The sequence below is a fragment of the Aphelocoma coerulescens genome, chromosome 1A (assembly GCF_041296385.1).
Source record: "Aphelocoma coerulescens isolate FSJ_1873_10779 chromosome 1A, UR_Acoe_1.0, whole genome shotgun sequence".
Classification (NCBI taxonomy): domain Eukaryota; kingdom Metazoa; phylum Chordata; class Aves; order Passeriformes; family Corvidae; genus Aphelocoma; species Aphelocoma coerulescens.
Genome location: NC_091014.1, coordinates 60,893,769 through 60,912,838, shown reverse-complemented (window position 1 = coordinate 60,912,838; position 19,070 = coordinate 60,893,769). Strand labels below are relative to the sequence as shown.

General features: G+C 41.9%; 1 protein-coding gene across 5 annotated transcripts in view; it reads left to right on the top strand.

Moving 5' to 3' along the window:
* The first annotated feature begins 1,154 nt into the window (after positions 1–1,154).
* CAPRIN2 (caprin family member 2) overlaps positions 1,155–19,070 on the top strand; it is a 33,232-nt gene continuing 15,316 nt past the window's right edge. For 3 of the 5 annotated variants that reach the window (XM_069003070.1, XM_069003069.1, XM_069003067.1), the window contains exons 1-10: positions 1,155–1,177; positions 2,304–2,566; positions 4,264–4,326; positions 7,417–7,503; positions 9,361–9,599; positions 10,822–10,904; positions 12,778–12,939; positions 13,429–13,472; positions 14,831–15,676; positions 16,578–16,619. In XM_069003070.1, coding sequence (XP_068859171.1) covers positions 2,318–2,566; positions 4,264–4,326; positions 7,417–7,503; positions 9,361–9,599; positions 10,822–10,904; positions 12,778–12,939; positions 13,429–13,472; positions 14,831–15,676; positions 16,578–16,619 — 1,815 coding nt within the window. In that variant the 5' untranslated portion in view covers positions 1,155–1,177; positions 2,304–2,317. Of the gene's footprint in view, positions 1,178–2,303; positions 2,567–4,263; positions 4,327–7,416; positions 7,504–9,360; positions 9,600–10,821; positions 10,905–12,777; positions 12,940–13,428; positions 13,473–14,830; positions 15,677–16,577; positions 16,620–19,070 lie in introns of those variants that run through there. The other 2 variants (XM_069003068.1, XM_069003071.1) reach the window with 2 other exon arrangements.

Here is a 19,070-nt window from a genome sequence, read left to right as displayed (position 1 = left end):
TCAATTCACTTTAAGTGCTTTTCCTAGTTATCAAGAGTTTACATGGTTGGGTGGCATTGGGTTGTCCTATGGAGAGTGGCTGAGGGAGCTGGGGTTGTTCAGCCTGGGGAAGAGGAGGCTCGGAGGAGACCTTATCACTCTCTACAACCACCTGAAAGGAGGGTGTAACCAGAGGGGAGTCGGGTTCTTCTCCCAGGTAACAAGGGATAGGATGAGAGGATAGTCCTAAACTGTGCCGGGGAGGTTTACGTTGGACGTTGGGAAGAATTTCTTCATGCAAAGGGTGATTAGACATTGGAATGGACTGCCCAGGGAGGTGGTGGAGTCACCATCCCTGGTGCTTAAGGAAGGACTGGACATGGCACTCAGTGCTTTGGTCTAATTGACATGGTGGGCTTCAGTCACAGGCTGGACTCCAATCTCATTGAGTCTGTGATTTTTAGAGGACATTCACATTTTTTGATATGTAAGGTGACCCACAGCCCTGCAAGTCTCCTCCAGGAGCTTTGTACGGGCCCAGAGGAACCCTTCAGCTGGCTTACGGGCGCAGACCAACACTTTTGCTTTCTCACGGCTGCACCAGCCAAAGGGTGTGACTGAACACTGCGCTGTGAACCGGAGGAGGCCGAGGGGATCCCCTTGCGCTGGGGTGATGGAGCCCTTGTCGTGGGGCTGTTCAGGGAGAGCTGCCCACCTGCCACAGGCTGACTGTCGTGAGAGGCTGCTGCGGTACTCGCCACGCCACAGCGCATCGGGGCTTCGCCAGGGCCTTGCGCCGAACCTCTCCCTCACAGACGGCACATGGCCGAGAGCGACACACCTCACGTCCCTTCCCCACGAAGCGGGTGGCGGGGCCACCCTCCCCGGACGCCCCATTCCCCACCAGGGCCGTCGCTCAGTTCTCTGCAGGAGCACCAGGTCCCACCCGAGTGACCTCCCATGCCCTAGGAAACCCACAACCTCGCGCACAGCGCTCGGGCGGCACCCGGGCGGGACGCCCCGACCTTCACGGGAGCCGCCCCGCGGCCCCGCCCTCCGGCCCGGCGCAGGGCGGGCAGGTGAGGCGGCGCCGGCCATTGGGAGGCGGGCGGTGACCGGCGCGGGGCCGCCCCGCCCCGCCGCTATATGAGGCGGGGGGCGGGCGGTGGGGCGGGCCTGAGCGTGTGCGGGCACCGAGGTGAGTGGGGAGGCGGGAGCGAGCGAGTCGGTGCGGGGCTGGCGGACCGCGGGCCCCCGCAGCGCGGCGGGAGGCGGAGGAGGTGAATCACCCGGCAGGAAGGAGCCGCTGCTCCTCTTTTCCCCACTCCTTCGCCGCCGCCCCGCTCGGGGAGCGGCGGTGGCCGTGCCCTTCTCCTCCCGGGAGGAGCTTCCCGCTCATCCCTGGCAAGGACGCGATGGAGGGCCGCCCCCGGCTCCCCCGGCGGCGGGGGCTGTCCTGGGGAAAGGGGGGTTTTGCCCTGGTTGCCCGCCGGGGCGGTGCGGTGCGGCCTCCCCGGCGGCGGGCAGGCAGAATTGTGGTGTCATTGCTTTCCAGGAGCAGGTGTCCGTAAGTAGTTGAAGATGAGGGTGGCCGAGCATCTCTTGTAGAAACTCTCTGCTCAAGGTTACAGCCCCTCCCATGGAAGCTGGTGTCTTGCCGTGGCAGCGGCACGTCTTTTGGATGGGTGTAGGCAGGGACCAGTTCCTCACGAGGAATGATGCTGTTGTAACTAAGCCGGCTTTTTGCTTTATCAAACGGCGTTTTTTTGTTGTTGTTGTTGTTTCTTTCTTTCTTTTTTTTTTTTTAACTGAATCGTTTTTAAGTTCTCGGTTGGATTGCTGTGAAGGTTGTGAAAGGGTAAAACCGATTTAATGGGGGTGAGAAGAAGAGGGGCTATACCTTCAGGCATGCCACTTCTAAATCTTCATTCAGGCTGCAGCCCGGATGCCAGGCTGGCGGCATGATTTGCAATTGCTTGCTTGCAGTTTTTTCCCCTGTGGGTGATGTGTGCAGGAAACCTGCCTAGTTTTATATGGTCACTATATTGGGTTTCTGGAATCATCCCCTGTGCTGTCTAATTCTGCCTATGTGAAGGATTTTTGCTGTCTGGATGGGTGGGGAGGCTTCGAACAATACGAAGTTTGCCTTGCTTTGAAATTCTTGCTGCAGATATTTTGAAAGGGAGGGAGGAGAGTGGAAAAATCGTGGTCGGTACCGAGGTTCAGTTTTGTGGCTACATGTTCTGAATATGCGATAAGAAAAGATGCAACTTGAAAAGGGGGAGCAGGGTGTGAGAGAGCTAAATAAAAGAGTTTCTTTGCAGCTCCATCCATTTCAATGGTGCAGCTTTCCCAAGCCCCTTTCCATCGTCCATCATCACCTTCAGGCCGGTCGGAGGAAGGGGAGGAGAAGAGGATGAAGGCGGCCAAGCAGCAGGTGACCCCGGCTGGGGAGAGCCCGGCTCCCGCCAGCCCCCTGCAGTCCGCGCTGAGCACGGCGGCCTCTCCTTCCCAGGCGTATGAGACCTACATCGACAACGGGCTCATCTGCCTCAAACACAAGATCAGGAACATCGAGAAAAAAAAGGTAACTCGGTTTTCTTGCCTATGGCACCTATTTAAGCTGCCGATAGTAAAGCTCACTGCCTTTTAAATAATATTTAATGTTATTTCCAGTGTTTTTAATAGCTGGAATAAGGTTGTGTGTGTGTATATAGAGATCAAATATATGTCGATCAAAACTGGAGATGCTTCTCTAGACCAAATTAGTTCAGAACAAACTTGGATCTGATTTAAACATGGTTTATAGTCCTGCATAAATCGTTCATCAATTAAATGCATCTGATATTAATTTAGATGTAAGTTGTTTGTAAAACTGCAAATTAGAAAAAGTGTTTCTTCTGACAGTGGAAATGTCAGATTATATTAAATATGTATTGCCCTTTACTTTGCATAAATATTTGACTTAAATATTTTAAATACAGGCAAATGTTACTGACTAGGAAGCTTTCATGCAGAAATCATCCAAAAGTTGATCTCTCATTTTGACCTCTTTTTCTGAGGCTGGGGGTACAGAACAGTGTTAGTAAGAATAATTGAGATCATGATACACCTAAAACATTGTGGCTGTGGCTAGTCAGGCTTCAGTGTTCTAAGGCTTTTCAGTTGATTGGCAGGTGACTACTTGGCTTTGTGCTTGGTTTTTAATTGAGAGAATGTTATTTTCTGTAGGATAAAAGAAATAATGGTGCTGTTGCTTTCCGTGCTGGATCAGGATTATAAGTAAAGCAATTGTGTGACTATGTTGTGCTACTCTAAATGTCTGGAAAGCTTTTAGTTATGTCTGAAGGCAAGGAGAGAGAGTAGATCAGACATCTGGCCATGTGCTTAGGGGACTTGATCCTCCTGCAGGAGATGCAGTATTACTGCTGTCTCATGTCATGCATCATGCTATAATTTTGAATAACATCAGACAAGCATGTTTTCTTTGTGTGATTAAACAACTTTGTATTGTATTCTAATTCTGTCCAAGGAAGCTTCTTATTGTGAATTTCTCTGGTACCTTTGATTTTCACGTGGATGATAATATGGCTTTATCAGCAACTAAAAGCGTGACTTATTGAAATGAGTAGAAAGTATTCCTAGTCCTGTGCTCCTATAGGTGCTGTGTCAGTGAAGCTCTAGAGACACAAATGGAATAGCATTTACTTCATGGCAGTGAAGTCAACCTTTCTTTTCCCTAAAGAAGTTTGCAGTACCAAATAGCTTAGTTTTGTATTGTTTACATCAGCACTTAAAGCCTATTTTGGTATATTGGAAATAGATTTATTTCTTCCCTGAATATACTTGTCCACTTTCTTAGGGAACAGGGCTATAAGTTTTTGATGTAACTGAAGCCAAATTTTGGAATGACATAGTGAGCATTATTCAAGGATAATAAAACTAAATTCCAGCATTGACTTGGAAAAGCTATACAAGCATAACTTCAGCAAGGACTCTGGATGTCTTTGGAGCCCCTTAAAGATCTTGGATCAATGCATTAGCAGTTCTTACATGAAACAAAAGTAGCAAGTAAGAACTGAAAGATCAGCGGTAGGGAAAGGAAGTAGACAGTCCTGCAGACTGAAATTGCCAAATCAAAGGCATAGCAAAACTTGGTGTTCCTTTCTCCAGGAAAAAGAGGAAGTAGGAGATTTTCTATTCAATGTTACAGTATTTCACTCATACCCCTTATTTAATTTTTATATTGATTTCTGTATAATGTTTACTTTGAATTTTCTGCAGCTCAAACTGGAAGATTACAAAGATCGGCTGAAGAAGGGAGAAGCCCTCAATCAAGACCAATTGGTAAGCTTGCTTTAAGCGAAGTGTGGAGGGCCTCAAAACCTTCTGATGTGTCAGAAGGGATGGGTTGCTGAAGGAGATGAGGGTGTTGTTTTTACAGAAGCAGTGCCTACAGGCTTGTAAAGGTATTTTTCACAAAATCAAATTAATGAATTATTGGTAAACAGGCTGAATGTTGAGCCCACAAGCTCCATCTTCTGTTTTAACTTTCATGTTGTTTCCTGAAGTAATAGAAGCTCCCTGTTTATCTTTGATCTGTATACTTTCAGCTTCTTCAGTGCTCTGCACCTGTTTCTTAATGAGGTGTCTGTGTGCAGCTGATCTATGTGGCAGTGCAGTGTTAGAACCCAAGCCTCAAGAATTCTGAGGTGGCTAATTAATCTTCCTGATTTCTTCATTAGCAGCTATTACTTGAAATTGCCTCTTGTCTGCACAGTGCTGTTGGTTACAGTTGGTAACAGCAGTAGCTGTTAATATAACTGACAGTGCTGGCTTTTTTTTGTCTTGGGCTGGAATGGATTCTAGATCTAAAACCAAGCTTCTGTAACGTGAAAGTTTTAGCAGATCTGAGTAGCAGTGTCACATAATTCAAAGAATTTATTGCTCTAGTAATCTAGGAGTCACATTTTTAAAAGGTGGTGGACACTTGCTAAAGAGTAATTGTCTGATGAGGACTACTGACACTTCAGTGATAGTGCTGATCCTGCTAATGAACCAGCTGGAAAAATGTCATTGATTGCTAACTTTATCACAGTGCAGCAGTCTGAGAACACAAATTCTATTTTCTTACTGTGAATCATTTGTAAAAGAGTTGGACATAAATGGGATAAGATGCGAAAATGGTAACTTCTTAGAAGTAGAGTCAACCTGTTGGAGTAAATCATCATTTAGCACTTAACTGCAAAATCTGATGTGGTCTCTTGCCATTTCAAGTGCAAAAGTAAATGAATTAAATGTGATAGTTTGAAGTAGGTTGATGACCTTTCAATTCCTCTCAATTCAATCTGGAATCAGGTGGGCAAGAAACTTTTGTGTTTAGAAAATAGGTGTTCTTTACAATCTGTTTGCTGCCATGAACAGTGAGACTATTGAACAATGTTCTGTAAGTTGGAGTAGTCTTTAATATATGGACTATTTCGTATATACCCTGGACTGCAACAAGCTGTTAGGTGAAAGTGTTTGTAAAATGGCATTAACTTGGTTACTGGATTTTAGTATTCCTAGCTGGGCTTCACTTTTTAAATTTTAATATCTTTTTCCCAGTTTCTGGGTTTTCTTAGGCTACCAAAATGAAGAATTAGATTTAGTCTTCATAGTGAACTGACAAGTGGTAGTCAGATGGTCCAGGTGACTATTGTAGAAGCACATATATGCTCAATGTTTAATTAATAGTGAAGTCCCCTGTTTCAGTGGTGAAGATACAGAAATACTGCATTTGTAACTTTCAGATGCAAGTCTGTGGTGTGTATACAAACTGAAGCTGGAGTAGAGCTTAATAGATCTTAAAAGCTAAAGAAACCAACTGCCTATAACACAGTGGTGCTCTAATACAGCTTGATGTTATCTATAGTTTTTATTTTCTCACACAGAGGAAGAAGTGCATGTCTGGTGATGAACTAGGTTTGCAAGCCATTTGGATTAAGCTGTAATTACTCATGGTGCATGCCTGCCAGACCTAATGTGTGCACTAGCCTTACTTTAGGAAACATTTGTTTCAAAAATGAGGAGCTTCCAGCAAGTTAAATGCTCTTACTGGCAGCATTGTGCTCTTTTGCAAGCTGAGCAGATTTTCCTCAGTACTGTTCTTCCAACATGCTGTTAATGAATGTTAATAACAGGTGTGGCAGAAGAAAGCTATTGCTTTCCTGTGGGCTGAGTTACAGCTTGTCACAAGAGCAGGGGTAGCTGTTCTTGATGTTTTCAGGTAGGGAGTTTTACTCTGCAATTTGTGTTGTTAAAAGCACAATTATTGTAACCTGACTGGTAAATTGTTGGTGTTAATTGTGAATCTTCCTCAAATGTGTGGGCTCTAGAGTCTTAGAAGTCATTCTCTCAAGTGTTAGGTGAATTGCTAAATACTACTTCAAAGCTGCTTGGTAAATTGTGTGAAGACAAACTACCAGGTGAGTGCTTGCACTTTGTGTTGAGTGGCATTTAGTCCTGGTAGTGTCTAGTATACCACAAACAAGTGAATAAAAGTAACTGAGCAATCAAACTGAACAAATGAACATATAACTTGTTTTCCAGTTGGTTAGGAACACATATGGAATTTGCAGATGTCCCAAGTCTTATTGGAACAGTAGATTAAGCTTTTGTCAGTGCACTGATGAAATGCTTAACACCAACACTGCTGTGAAAGAGCTTTATATTGGACTGATGGGCCTCTTCTAGAGAAACCTGTGATATCATGTCAGGAGCATAAACCAAACTGAGTGTAAAGCACATGTGAACAACTGGAATTAAACTTGTTACTTCCCAGGCATGCCTTGTAGTATGAAGATATGGGCAGCATGTCTGAACTACAGCATTTTTCTGAGCTGTCAAGGGAACTTAGAGAAATTAACTGATTCATTAAAATGCAATTAATAATCTACTGCCATTAGTCTTTTTGAATACTAGCCAGTAAAATACTGGTTAAAGCCATTTACGAAGACAGGAACATGGCTTCTTTTGTGGAAACTAAATTGGAAAGACTTTTTATTTCTAAAGTTTGTACAAATTTTCTGTAAAGGCATTCAGTTAAGCATGAGGGTAGAAGATCTGTGCTGAACTTCTCCTGTATTCCTTCCAGGCTCTGACTGATTTTTAAATAGCTCTTTGCCTCTGACTGCCAAGGCCTGTATAGGCAAACTTGTAGGATACCTGTCTGGTGGTGTGAGCTGCCTTTGAGCTGCATCAGTGACAGTTACAGGTGAATGATATTTGCAACTAAAGTTCAAGTACCAGCTGCAGACATAGCATCTTTAAAAAGCTACAATATCAGAAAAGGACACACTAAATGACGACATCAGAATGAGAATTTAAGTACCCGGCAATTGAGTGCAATGAGTAGTCTTAAGCATGAAAAATACATTTTTATCTATTGCTTTGTAGGAGGCAGTAGAGAAATATGATGAAGTAGTGCACAACCTGGAATTTGCCAAGGAACTTCAGAAGACTTTTTCAGGACTTAGCCAAGATGTAAGTACCTGTTCTTCTCTGTCTTGACAGGAGGTACCTTCAAAATTTGTGCTACTTCTTTAATGGCTACACTTCTATTCCAGTACACCCCATACTAAGAAATTCCTGTCTTGTATCTCTGGAGCAGTGAAGCCTATACAGAGACTGAGGAGCAGTAGATTAAGGAAAACTGATTATTTGGTACTTGTTAACCAGTTGTGTCTGTTTCTGACCACTTGGTAGGCAAAGGGTGGAGAAGCTTCAGTGACTCCAGTGGTGGGTCTCTGAATGGCTGGGGCCTGGAAAATGAGACCTGTGAGGAGAGCCTGGAACAACTGGGTTTGTTGGGCCTGGTGAAGTGAAGGCTTGCCATGAGATGCTTTATTATCCTTCAGATCCCAAATACTGAAAGGGTGGAGGTGGGACTTTTGCTGAGAGATGTGGTAGGAGAAGCAATGATCAGTAATTGAAATAGACTCCAACCAGGTAAGAGGAAATGGTCACTCAGTGGATGATTAAGCATTAGAAGCAGGCTGCCTAGGGAAGTGGTAAAATCTGTCCTTGGATTTCTTCAACCCCTGACTGCACAAAGCTCCAAGCAATCTGGTCTTGATTCAGTGTAGCCTTTCTGGAGGCCTGGCTAGACAATGTTCCAAGATCCCTTCCCAAGTGAATTTTTTAATGTTTCTGGTGAGGGGAAAGTGCTAGTGTTAAATCACTTTGGCTTTGATGAGAAGTACATCCCTCAGTAAAATTTAACTGAAGCTTGTGGAGTTTGCTACTTAATCTGCTGTAGCTGTCTCTAATTGTGGCAAGTCACAGATTTAGGGCTTTATTTAGGTCTTTGTTCAGGATTTAAAGCACTATGTACATTGTTTTTATGTAAGCAACTGTTTTATCTTTGGAGAAACTGGTCTCTTGGCTCAAGCAAATTCTACACTTATGGAAGCTTTGATCCAAGGTAGTGGTAGGGATGCTAAACATGATTAGTCACTGCTCTGGCATTATTTCTGCTTCCTACAGAATGCTGAAACACTGGGTCACAAGGTACCAGTCCATCTTTGAGCAGGTGTTTTTTTGTAATCCAGCATTAACTTCTACCAGTTCATGTTTGTTCTTGGACTTGTGCTGTATTTAAAGGCTAACCCACCTTGTTTTTAACTTAGCTCTGCTTCTGCTGGTATGGATTCTATGGCCAATAGCCATTGCTGGAACACTAGGGGCCATTCTGGCAACAGCATCCTTGCATCCTTTGCAGTGTCTTGTAGGAAAAAAAATTCATAGATCTTGACACATACTGAGGCATTTTAAATTCTGCAGTTATTTGGATAGCTTCTGCTGGGTAGTTGTATTAGTGCACGATGAGAAACTTGAATGCATATTCTGTATGTGTTCTATAACTCCTGGTGTTGCTTATTTGAGAATTCAGTCTTCTACCAACAGAAATAATTGTTGGATTCTGCTGTATCCTTTAAGCTGGAGTATTTAAAAGTGAAGAGCAGTTGTCTTACTAGGAGAAACTTGAGACAATTTCTGCATCTCTAACTTTGTGGCAAATGTTAAAGGTCAGCTGGTTTGGATTTGTGCACTGGTATCAATTCTATCCATTTCTTTAAAAGCTGTTACAATAAAACAACTGAAAGTTAGATGTGTAGAGAATTAGTTGATAAATGAGGAGCTCTTCCAAAGGAAGAGCTTAAAAGATTCTGGGTATCTGAAGAGTTAGGAGCTTCTGTTATCTAACCAAAATTAATAGTTGGTTTCTTCACTGTAGGATAACCAATACTAGAACTCAATGTTTTATCCTAGAATTTTGTTACTAAACAGGATTAAACACACTAAATTGTGTTTAATTGTTGAATTTGTGCATTAAAATAGCTGCTGAAAGCACAGAAGAAGGCTCAGCGGAGAGAGAGTCTATTAAAGCTTGAAGCAGAGAAGAAAAAGCTGCGTACAATACTTCAAGTCCAGTATGTGCTGCAGAACTTCACTCAAGAGCATGTTCAGAAAGATTTCAAAGGTGGTGTGAATGGTGCAATATACTTGCCTTCTAAAGAACTAGACTACCTCATAAGATTTGCAAAACTGACGTGTCCAGAAAGAAATGAGAACTTGAGGTAAGTTCAGGGGTTTTTGTCTAATTAGTATGCTTCATTCATTGTGTTAAATGTCTTTTGTTTGGCACTGCCATGTCTTTAAATACTGTGTTTTGGAATATTAATTAAAATTCTCTTCAATGCCATCCTGAGCAGGGAGGCTGGGGATGTGCTGCTTCCCTGAGGCCTCACTGTTCATGAAGTGAAAAAAGTGCAGTAAAATCAGAACTCTTCTGTATTCCATTTACATTGATGATTCAGATGTGCATCTTTATTCCAGAGGAATGTAAGATGGTGCTACTGAGGTGCTTCTTGCTGTTAGCTTCAAAGTGGTTTTAAAAAATTGCCTGAAATTTTTGATACCTCGGCACTAAATGTCATGCATGTTACCAGGTTGTCAACAGAGGTAATGTCAGTATCAGTGCTCATGTGGCACTGCTCTGGTGCTGCGATGGCTCATGCTTAGTGTGACAGCCTGTCTGGTAAGGTAGTGCAGTAAGAATTGTATTTGAATATGGACTAAGTAGTTATTATATGGTAAGCTGAAACCCTTTATCCATAAGTCATGTTTGAATATGGGCTAATTCTTTAAGTGCCTCAAAATTCTAGTCACTTGTCATACACTAGAATTGCCTAATCTTTGTTCTTTAGTTAATTTCCAAAGAACAGCTGCTTATAAAAAGCTACACAACAGGAGTGTCTCATCCCAATGAAGTAATGTTGTTTCTAGGTTAGTCTTATGGTAGTACTTCTACAAGAAGCATTATCCTTTCCTTTGGGATACTGTGTTTCATTGCAGTGGACTGCAGATTTGGTCTTCTGGAGGAGGTGGATCTTGGACCTATGGCAAAGTTTCCCAGTAGCTGCTAGTTAGTGAGAATGGCAGCTGTTGTTGGTTGCACCTGTATGTGTTCATCCAGTAATTGTGACCAGCTGATTAAACAGCAATTGTTGCCCTGTTTGGGAATCCTGGCTTGGAATGAAGTTCAGCCATATGGTCTTGTGGGACAGTGCTTAGGATCTCTATATTGACCAACAAAAGAAATTAGGCTTGCTAGGTTAAATTCTGTGCAGACAGAGATAAATTGCTTCCAGTGATCTCAGGGCTTACATTCACTTGGTGTATGCAGCCTTGGTTTGGAAGGGTGGACATTAATCAATGTCATAAAATGGGGGGTACTGGGATAGTGCAGCACTTGATCTTGGCTGTGATTCTACCTGGTAAAACTGTCATTTGTTTTAGTGTTGAAGACCAGATGGAACAATCATCTCTCTACTTCTGGGACCTTCTAGAAGGAAGTGAGAAACCTGTGGTTGGAACAACATGTGAGTGTCTCATCTAGAAAAATAACTTAAAGTTCTAAAATTTGTGTGCTTGTTAAACATCTTAAAACCAGTGGATACACATGGAAGGCTTAAACCCTTTCAAGAGATGTGTGTATCTTGATTATACAAGGATAATAGCTGTTCCTAGTTCAGTTAAGTACAGGTCAATCACAATGCCACATGCTTTTGTTTTCCAGTCAAGACTTACTCTTCTACCAGTGTACTAGCATATATTTGAGGAATAACGATGGTAGCAATTCAAAACCTGATGCATGAATACCTCACAGAACAATGGGAAGGTTTTTGTATGGTTATGTGTAAATGGGTTAAGCTTAGAACAGTACCCAGCCATGAAATGCTTAGTTGGGTACGCTGATGTATTACAAACTTCATTGGCCCTGGGCTGAAGGTCCCACAGCATTGAAGAGTCTGCTTTCTTTGTTGGAATTTTAGACTCATACCTGTTGTCTCCCTACAGTGCAGGATTCCACACTAGGGAAAAGGGTAGTCATTAATGGAACTTGCTGGGATCTCTCATCATGCACAGTGCAGTCTTTCTGTCTTTCTTTGATGTAATGCAAGTGTCCTTACTTTTCAAGCATACCAAAATCTGTGGGACTCTATGGCATAGTTCCAAAATCCCTGGTTGTAAGCCAACATACAGACTGTGTTCCTATTTACAACTTGTTTGTGAGGAAACTGTCCTTAATTGAGTTGTAGTGTCTTTCCTATTGCAAACAGCCCTTGCTTGTTGTGTTTATGCTGATCTTGTAGCAGCTGTGTGGCAGGAATCTTTCCTTTGTTACTGACAACAGTGCTGAAACTGTTAGACCAGAGCATTAGAGTGCCCTGTCTAACTTCCACATATGGGTAGCTGAACTGAAAACTAGGTGTTAAATCTTTCCATGTAGTTCTGGACAAGCTGCAAGCTTGGATTGCTGCAGGCTGGTAACCTTAGCCTTGTATCTGTTGACATGAATAGATTGTTTATTAGTATCTGTCCCTTTGGTGTCAGTCTTGCATCCCTTTCTATGCAAGCTAGGCTTCAGATAAAGCTGTTAGGTTGTTTTATGAGTGTTCATTGCCTTAGAAGACAGGGTTTTTTTATAGCCATATTAAATTCTAGCTACAATTCTTGTTTGTGTGGTTGTCACTAGTAGGAGTGATCTTTCACTGAATGTTCCTCCTGTTCTCAAGGCTGCCCTGTTTCTAGCTCCTCTGAAACAATTTCTAGAATCACTGTTTCTTCTGAGGTCTTACTCTCGAAGCTGCTGTCTCTTGTTTGCACAGAGGAGCAAACTGGACAGTGCTTCTCAGAGTACTGAGAGTACACAGATAAGCTTTTGTTCAACCATGTCAGCTTTGAATCTTTTCCAGCTTCAGAGGAGTAAGTTCAGTCTGCGAACAGTCCCTTGCATTTCCCTTGCTTGTTTCTACGGTTCTTAACTTTTCCTTCTGAGACACCATCCTGTTACCAGCAAGAGGGTCTTGTAGAGTAATTCCATTGTGACTGTTTAGCTTTACCTCTGTTGCAGTCTCACCTAATTTTAGTATCAATGCTGGCTAGCTTATACATGATAAACAAAGCCCTTTCTAAACATGTGGGAGACCAGGTGGCTCAGTGTTTACCTTGTGGACATTTAAACAGAAGCTGCAGTCTTGCCCTGGGATTGCAAAGATGTTTTCAACTGCATTAAATTAAGCAGTCTAATAAATAATTTCCTTTACTAAAACATTTTATTGCTATAGCTTGATAAGATGCGAGAAACTGCAGTTCATATAAAGGGAGGAAGTACTAAGTCTTAATCAGTAATTTGAATATCCCTTAATTTCAGGTTTTCCTATTTTAACTTTATGGACTTTTACTCTTTAGATAAACACATGAAGGACCTGTTATCCAAACTTCTAGACTCTGGCTACTTTGAAAGTATTCCGACTCCTCGCACCACTGTGCCAGTAAAAGAATTGGAAGAAGTAAATAGAAAACCTGAGAAAACAAGACAGATGTCAAAAGGAGAGTCTGTCAAAGAACCAGGTGGAATATTTCGGGGTTCAATTTTTATATCAGTGTTGGGAAAGGCTTGAACTGAGCACTGACTGTGCATAGCTTGGTGCTAAATCTGATGCTGTGCTGTTGCTTACTTGCAAGGTTGTAACTGAAATGGAACCTGCAGGGCTTGCAACCCTATTCTAGCTAATAATGTAGAAAAAAACATTAATTCATAACAATACAATGCTATTGCCCTCTGAGCAAGTTGAAGATGTGGGAACTGTCTGGTGTGTAGGGAATGTCACATATTAGGATAACAAAATTATGAAGACTATAAAATGTTTCTTGTTTAAACTACTGCAACTGTAAAAGCTAGTCAGAAAGTAAAAGCTTGTCTACAAATAGAATGGCAAGCTCAGCTTTCAGAATATCTGGTTTAGCAACCGGTACTACTATTTAAAATAAAGAGTTGCTACTGTTTGATCTGCCTTTCTGCATTTGATCAGTTGAAACAAATTAACATCCTTTCTCTAGAATCCATTATGGAGCTTATGAAGTCTGAAATACAGCCACAGGAGGTAAGAAACTCTACTGTTAATTGCTTGCCTTTAGTATTGTGATTTATCAGACACATAAATGCTCTTTTGCAGCCCTTTTTTAAACTTAAAAAGGGAGTCTGAACAGCAATCTGGGTGTTGCTGGATGTAGGAAGCATTAAAGACTTGCTTACATTTCTATTTGTAACCCCGAATTTATGGCATCTGGGATATTTTTGGATAAATGGAGCAGGATTACATGAAGCAGTATAGTACTTTAATGCTCTGGCACTTTCCTGAATAAAACAAAGCATCAGCCTTTAGAGTGGAAACACTGATCTTTTGTGTACTGTGGAATAGAGAAAATACACATCTACTAAAGCTTTCCATAAAAGCTAAGCTTGTTGCAGTAGGCTTGATATTGGTGGGGTTGAGAATGATGCTGGTCTTACTCTGATTTGTCAGGAAGGTAGGAAACCCAAGACAGACTTGTGTGCACAGGTTGTGTAGACCTGTTTCAGCAGCTCTTCAGACTCCCGTACTCAAGCTTTGACTGTCAGTAGCATAGAAATCATTAGACCTGGTTCAAAAGGTGGGGAAGGGTGTCTTTTTTCCAAGTGGGAATACTGGTTCTTAAAATGCTGAATCCTTGTTTCCAAGGTGTCCCACTAGAGGGTGTACTCTAGAACAAGTCTTTGTAACTTCCTGGTAGCACTGTTACCTCTCATCTGATGTCTAGTCAGAAAAAAGATCTCAGCCAGTGAGCCTTGTACATTCTTCACTTCATGTATTTATTTCGTGTTCATGACAAAGTGGTAACTTAGAAAAACTTAAGACATCATCATTGAGCTCTCAGACTTACTGACACTAAGCAGCCTGCAGTTGAAGTCCAGTGGTACTAAATCTGAGAATCTGGTGACATTTTAGTATTAAAACTCCACTAAGAATGAGGGTTATACTTGGTCTATATACTTGGTCTTGGTTATTCTGGGTCTAATATTTTGGGGCACTTAGTAGAATGTCTAATGTAGTACCAAAGCTTTGTAGGTGCTTAGAAGGAGAGCTACCTTTATAAAAATCACAGTTAAACATGGTATTGTCACTGTCTAGGAACCTCAGGTAGCACTGAGGATAAGGGCAGTCGATTCACTCAGTTGGGTTTTACTTGTGCTGTTCAGCACTGTTCCCTGTTTCTCTGTGGCATGCCAAGCAAAGCTAGTCTGCAGTGTTGCAGGATAAAGCCATGGCTGTCCACACAGTTTCTATGACTAGTGCTTAGACTGTCTAGGCTCTGCTTTTAGTCAGCAGTTTTCAGTAGCTGGGTGACCTGATTTAACTGACCTGAACTGTAGTAGCAAAATGTATTCTTGGGAGCCATTAAGTTTCTTTGGTCTATATAGTTTCTCAACAGGCGTTATTTGCCTGAGGCAGAATACTCTGTCAAGAAGAAGCCAGAAGAGCCCAGATCTTGGGAAGCCGAGTGTGCTAGAAAGCAAGAACCTCCAAAGTCCTGGGAGATGCTTGTTGATATTGAAGAGCAGGAACAGAAGCAGAAACAAGATATCTTAAAGCCTTGGGAAGCTCGTGTTAGACAGCAAGAACTAAAAAGACCAGATTCTCCAAAGCCTTGGGAAGCTCGTGTTAAAGAGGAGGAACAGAAGCGTGAGTCTGCAAAGCCCTGGGAGACCCGTGGGGAGGAGGAACAACAGAAGAAGCTGGAAGCTCCAAAGGCATGGGTAGCATGTGTCCGAGAGGAGCAGGAGTCTCCCAAACCCTGGGTAGCAAAGGTTAGGGAAGAGCAGGACCAGAAGAAACAGGAATCACCTAAGCCATGGGTAACAAAAGTTAGGGAAGAGCAGGAGCAGAAAAAGCAGGAGTCCTCAAAACCTTGGGTGACCAAAGTTAAGGAAGAACCAGAAGAAAAGCAAGAATCTCCAAAACCTTGGGTAACCCAAACTAGGGAGCAACCAGAACAAAAGAAGCCAGACCCTATGAAAACATGGGAAATGCCTGTTAGGGAAGAGCCAGAGCAAAAGAAGCAGGAGCCTGTGAAGGCTTGGGCTGCACATGTTAGGGAGGAGCCAGAACAAAAGAAGCAGGAGACTCGAGAGGCTTGGGAAAAAGCTGACAGGCAGCAGCAAGTGTCATCACCGCAGTTACAGAACCCTCCGAAGTCCTGGGCAGCTGCCAGTATGGGGCCAAAGGAACAGATGGGGCCAAAGAAGTTTGATATGGAACCCAAAGAAGTGAGTTGGCATATGTAGTATTATCTGTCATAAGCTTTTGACATTAGTGTATTGGAATAAAGCCACCTATACACCCAGCAGAGGTGTATGAGGTAAATTTTGTAGGCTGATATTTAGACTCCCATTTCATTCTTTCTTGGGGGAAATAATTCTGGTGGATAAAGTTCATATTTGAATAGCAAGATGGTCTGCTTTGCTTTTTACATCAGCACAGTATTGCTGTGTTTGAACCTTGAATAACTGCTTTGTGCATAAGACAGAAGAATTAACTTGGTTCATCTGTAGCTATTGGCTCTGTCCACTGTTAGCAATACAAAGCAGGTATGACTCATCCAGGGATCAAATACTTTGTGGCTGCATGCAAATAACACTTCAGTAATTTTTAGGCTTTTGATTAAAATAGCTGCTGATTCAAGAGAGATCTAATGTCTAGATCAAGCAATACCAACTGTACAGGGGCTTAAATATGTATTTCCAGATGAATGCATAAACCATACTGCTGTCCTGGGAGTCTAACAATAGCAGAGTGTTAGAAATGTAAAATGAAAGCCATTGCATGGCTTACAGCTGAGCAGGCTGCTACCCTTTGGGCACATTACCTTCTTTCTCACCTGAGCTTGGGTAGCATTGATGCTGATCACTGTTAAACAGGTAACTGAGCTCTGCTATGTCTCTTAGACACTAAGAAATGTGTCACTAAGAGAAGTGTTAATCTAAAGGTAGACTTCAGGAAGAAAATATGGGGAATTGAGCACTTCTTTGTGCACAGTGTTGTCACCACTACTATCTTCCTGCAAGAAAGCAGGAATCAGTATGTCCCACATTACTCATGGCAAATGATTAAGCTTGTATCTTGTCAGTAAACTTGACATAACTGAAAAATGGCTATTCTTGTGCCTAGAGGCGAGACCGCAAACAGAAGGTTGAACCCGAGATTAAAAGAGTATGTAACATGCAGCACTGGGTAACAGCATGGCATTATGGTGTTTCAGCTTGATCCATCTTTACACTAAGCTGTGTAGAATCTTGTGTCCACTGGTGGTGGTGGTACAGGTGAAAAGCTGGTTGCCTCACTAAGTAACTGAGCACAAATAGGTGTTGTGCACTCAACTATGCACGGTACTCCTGTAACTGAAACTAGGTGTTGGAATAGTCTTAAGCACTTGTAAGGTGCCTTGGAATTTCTGGTGTCAGATTACCTTAAATGCAAGATGCTTCCTAATGAGAAGATACTTCCTCTTGTTTTTGTATGGGATGGATAGATGGATGGCTTAAGTGGTTGAGAAAACTTTGCTGCAGTGAGTAAAAAAGGAGGGTTTCTAGTCATCTGGAGAAACTTGCAAACGGTTTCAGAATCTCCCTAGTAGTGTGCAGGTGTGCATATACTGGCAAAATTAAACTAAATGCTGGAATGTGAGGTCACTGAAGGGGGATTGCTGAATTAAGTAAACAAAGAGTGTTTTATAGTATTCAAACTTGGATTTACATAGACCATAGGAAAGCATCAGCTGGCTTTATTTTTGCTTAGTAGCTATTGAGAAATCCTAATATCAAAAGTATATTCAATAGAGTAGAGAACAGTGTACTGTCAACTTAACTAGTTTCCATAACCAGCTTTTTAAAAAAGACATCTTTGACTTGAGGTCCATAAAAAGAACAATTAAAGTCATGTTAAGCTTTTCAGATAACGATTTCTCTTGCACTTGCTTATATAAAAAAGAGGCAATGCAGTGCTATAGCTGGATCTGTTTAACTCTGAGAGCATCTATAAGTGCTCTTGTGCAAGGATATAGGCATGTCAGATAAAAGACTTGTGCCACTGCTGCTGCCCTCTGAGCTGAAACTAACTGTTAGAGCTCTGAGGTCTTTAAAGAAACCTATGTTTTGAGGTATTAAAATATGCTTATTTAACTTTATGTACCTTAAGGTGCCATACCTAAGAAGCTGAGCCTAAGACAGAAGGGTGAGCTGATGTGCAGACCTGTTTAACTGTTGCTCTGTTTAAATGTTTGTGCAACCTGTGGACCAGCAAACTTGGTTAGAGCTGAATTTGTGGCAAGGAAAGCAAAACAGTTTGGCTTGTGCCATCATCCAGTGTGTTGTTTAATTCATACGTGCTGTGAATGCTGCTCTGAGTAGTAAGCAGATTTTAATTGTGTATCTACATGGCACAGCTGGCAATAACTGATTACAGCTTAGGTATCACTATTCCACCTCATTTAGTACTCTATAACCAACAAACCTAAAGAGGCATTGAAGTCCTGTCTCACAGAATAATGAAGTTTTACTAGTAAATGAGATGGTTGAAGTGGTATGTTAGTGGTGCCTATAAGCAGACCTTCAGTCTCTAAAAATTCCAGCTTTAACAGGAGTCCTTGGTATATTGGCACTCTGACTAGCTGAATTCCAAAGTGGTCATTGGTTTGTTTGCAATGGTTTAATGGGTCCTAGAACAAATTCTAGATGTTTCACCTCTACTTTCAGTCAATTCTCTGGATGTAAGGCAAGACACTTTTTGCTGAACGTATAAGTAGTGTTGAAGCTAGGTTTCAGAAACATTTCTTATGACAAATTAGACCCTCAATTTACCAGTGCTGTTAAACACTAGTGGTTCAAGCAACATTCAGGTTAGTGTTAAGTGATCTTAGCATGTACAGGTTTGATCTGAGCCAGACTAGTAGGTCAGAATGTGCTGCTAGTTTTTAATGACTACCAGAAACAACAGTAGGCTAGAAAGAAAACTTGGTTTAGAACCATCTTAAATGTCAAGTACCTGCTCTTCTTCAAAGCATCTCTTTATAAAAAGGTATAAAAACTGAAATACTTTAATTTCCTGATACCTTTCTGTATATGATCTTATATCGCACTTAAGTACTGTAGTTTTGAACTCCTAGGTACCAGCAAAGCAGCAAATCAATATGAGGCTGCTTCTGGCTGGTGTATTTTAATATATATATATATATATATGAACTAGAAAATAACTTCTATGGAATGGAAAGTCTCAATGTTTCAGTCCTAGTTTAAAGCCCTGATATCATATATGTAAACCTGCATTCTTGTACTTCCTGAAGTAAAGAATGCTACCAACATAATGCACAGAGTGTGAGCTGGGGAAGGAGATAAAAACTCAGACAAATTGTAGAAGCATACAGGAATTTTATCATCTTTGGAAGCAATGTCACTTTGAAAAGTGACCAGTCTTTTCTGCTTCTGTGCTCTTGGGGCTTTTTCAACTTTTTTTGTGTTTAATGTACAAGTCTCACTTATGTAGTTAGTGGACTACCTTAAGAGCTTTAGACCCTGCCAGACTTGACCTAGTTAGGTGACTTAAAGGTGAAAGGCTTCTGTTACCCATTTTTAAACATACAGAACCAGTTTGGTAGTGTCCTTGTGT